General features: G+C 42.5%; 1 protein-coding gene across 1 annotated transcript in view; it reads right to left on the reverse strand.

Moving 5' to 3' along the window:
- Positions 1-724: 724 nt before the first annotated feature.
- LOC106813773 overlaps positions 725-2,226 on the reverse strand; it is an 8,622-nt gene continuing 7,120 nt past the window's right edge. The window contains exons 2-3 of the mRNA XM_014817994.1: positions 1,592-1,654; positions 725-1,097 (exon numbers count right to left, since the gene is read on the reverse strand). Coding sequence (XP_014673480.1) covers positions 982-1,097; positions 1,592-1,654 — 179 coding nt within the window. The 3' untranslated portion in view covers positions 725-981. The remainder of the gene's footprint in view (positions 1,098-1,591; positions 1,655-2,226) is intronic.

The following is a 2,226-nucleotide window of genomic DNA, read 5'->3' on the forward strand; positions in this document are numbered from 1 at the left end:
GAAAACAGCCAATGAAATCAGTGACGAGCCAATGATTGAATAATTTTATCTGATCTCTATAGTTCACATGCTAACAAAGTTTATATCAGTTAGATCCAAATTAAGTTCAAAGTAACTTACACTGACGAAATAATTTTCGTCCATCTCTCCGATAGACTTCCTCATCAGACCTGAGGAAGTCTATAGGAGAGATGGACAAAAATTTCGTCAGTGTAAGTTATTTTTAACCTAATTTGGATCTAACTAAGATAAACTTTTTTCGCAGTGACGAGCCGGTTTGTAATGTTGCACCTCGGACACGCGAAACAAGCGGACGTGTGGCATCGCCTTATATGTCATACCCTGGTGACAGAGGATCCAGATGGATATAGTGAGAGATAGGTAGACAGACAGCGAGAGAGAGAACGCTCTCTGATGACATGCACGCTTCGATGCGCGCGAGGAGATGCCAAGGGGAGAGGGGGAGGGGAGGGGTCGGGAGGCTGAGGGCTGGGGCTGCAAGAGACAGAAAAAGAGAGAGAGAGAGAGAGAGAGAGAGAGAGAGAGAGAGAGAGAGAGAGAGAGAGAGAGAGAGAGAGAGAGAGAGAGACAGCTCTCTGATGGGGAATATGAGCCAGACATCAAACACAGATTTGCATGCGAAACATTCTGCTGCATTGCATCGATTATTCCGCGTGGAGACACGTGTACACAGTTATTCTCTCTCAGCACTCATGCAGGACAGTGAGAGAGAGAGAGAGAGAGAGAGAGAGAGAGAGAGAGAGGCAGCTCATTGCTGACATGACTCCGTATTACACACTCACGACACAGGGCACCGCGCATCATAGAAGCCATTTACAATATACATTATATATATATATATACATATACATATACATTTAACATATGTATGCATGTGTATATATATGTATATTGTAGAATATCTATGCGCCGGCACGCAACAAACGATGAAACTCCGCGGAAAACAAGTGTTTCTGTTTCTCACACCACCATCGTTGCCAGCAGCATCACGATTGCCATGGCAACGCCGACGCATCTTGTTCTCTCCGCCCCGGACTTGTCCTCCGTCTGTACTTGTTCCGGCTTACTGTCGCCCTCTGTACAAGGAAAACCAGCAGACGAATTAATGTGTGAGAGCGAGTATGTGCTCTCAAAACGCACGCAAGGGCGTGCGGGGGGAAGGCTTTTTTATTTTCATAAAATCTTTGATGAGTTGGTCAAAAGCAAAGATAAGATATTGCAGCAATTAAGATGTCAATCAAAGATGAGATAGCAGGAAAAAAATTCAAGATAATTTATCAAAGATTATCCATCAAACGACGAGATATTGCGGAAAGATGGCAACCAAAAATGAGATGCCATATAAAAATGACCAATGTTCAAGACGAATAATAAAAAATAAAAAAAACACGAAAAGATACGACATCTCGAAGACGAGATATCACAAAAATGACCAATATTATGGGTGTATTAATATTATAGACGACAACGTGTCAAGGAGGCAACATGCTACGATATTGCACACGTCCTCTGTAAAATGAATTACGCCTATGTGACTTCAGTCTGGGACCTCTGCACTAGCAATACGTACCAGATTCTGGCTCTGGCTCAGGCCAATAGGTCTCTGGCTCTGGCGTGGGTACTTCAACGCCCTCTGTTGGTGAAAAGCGACGAATACTATTTTAGTGACGTATCATATGGTTGAAACGTAACCGAAACTAGAAGGACACCTCTGTCCCAAAACATCTGCAAACAATCTAAAGCCGCTCCAATAGCGAAATGATCATAGTGAATACGAATGAATTATACGATCAAAGTTATGATGTTTACAGACTTAAATATCGTCTAATAATTCTACCTTAACGTTGCCGTGAGGGGGTAACTATAACCCTGCCCCTAACCCTAACACTAACCCTACCCCTAACCCTAATACTAACCCTATCCCTAACCATAATACTAACCCTACCCTTAACCCTAACACTAACCATAATTACCCCAGCCCTAACCCTAACCCTAACACGAACCCTAATTACCCTAACCCTAACCCTAACGCTAACACTAACGTAGCACGCTGATACACTCAGTATATACGCACCAGCTTGTGTGCGGAATGTCCACACGATGGTACCATAACCCTTCTTTTTTTTCTTTTTTTTCTATTTATTTCGATAATTACTAAAGCATACATTACATCGATAACAGCATAAATAAACAAAATGCAGCTAG

The sequence above is a fragment of the Priapulus caudatus genome, unplaced genomic scaffold, assembly GCF_000485595.1.
Source record: "Priapulus caudatus unplaced genomic scaffold, Priapulus_caudatus-5.0.1 Scaffold822, whole genome shotgun sequence".
NCBI lineage: Eukaryota > Metazoa > Priapulida > Priapulimorpha > Priapulimorphida > Priapulidae > Priapulus > Priapulus caudatus.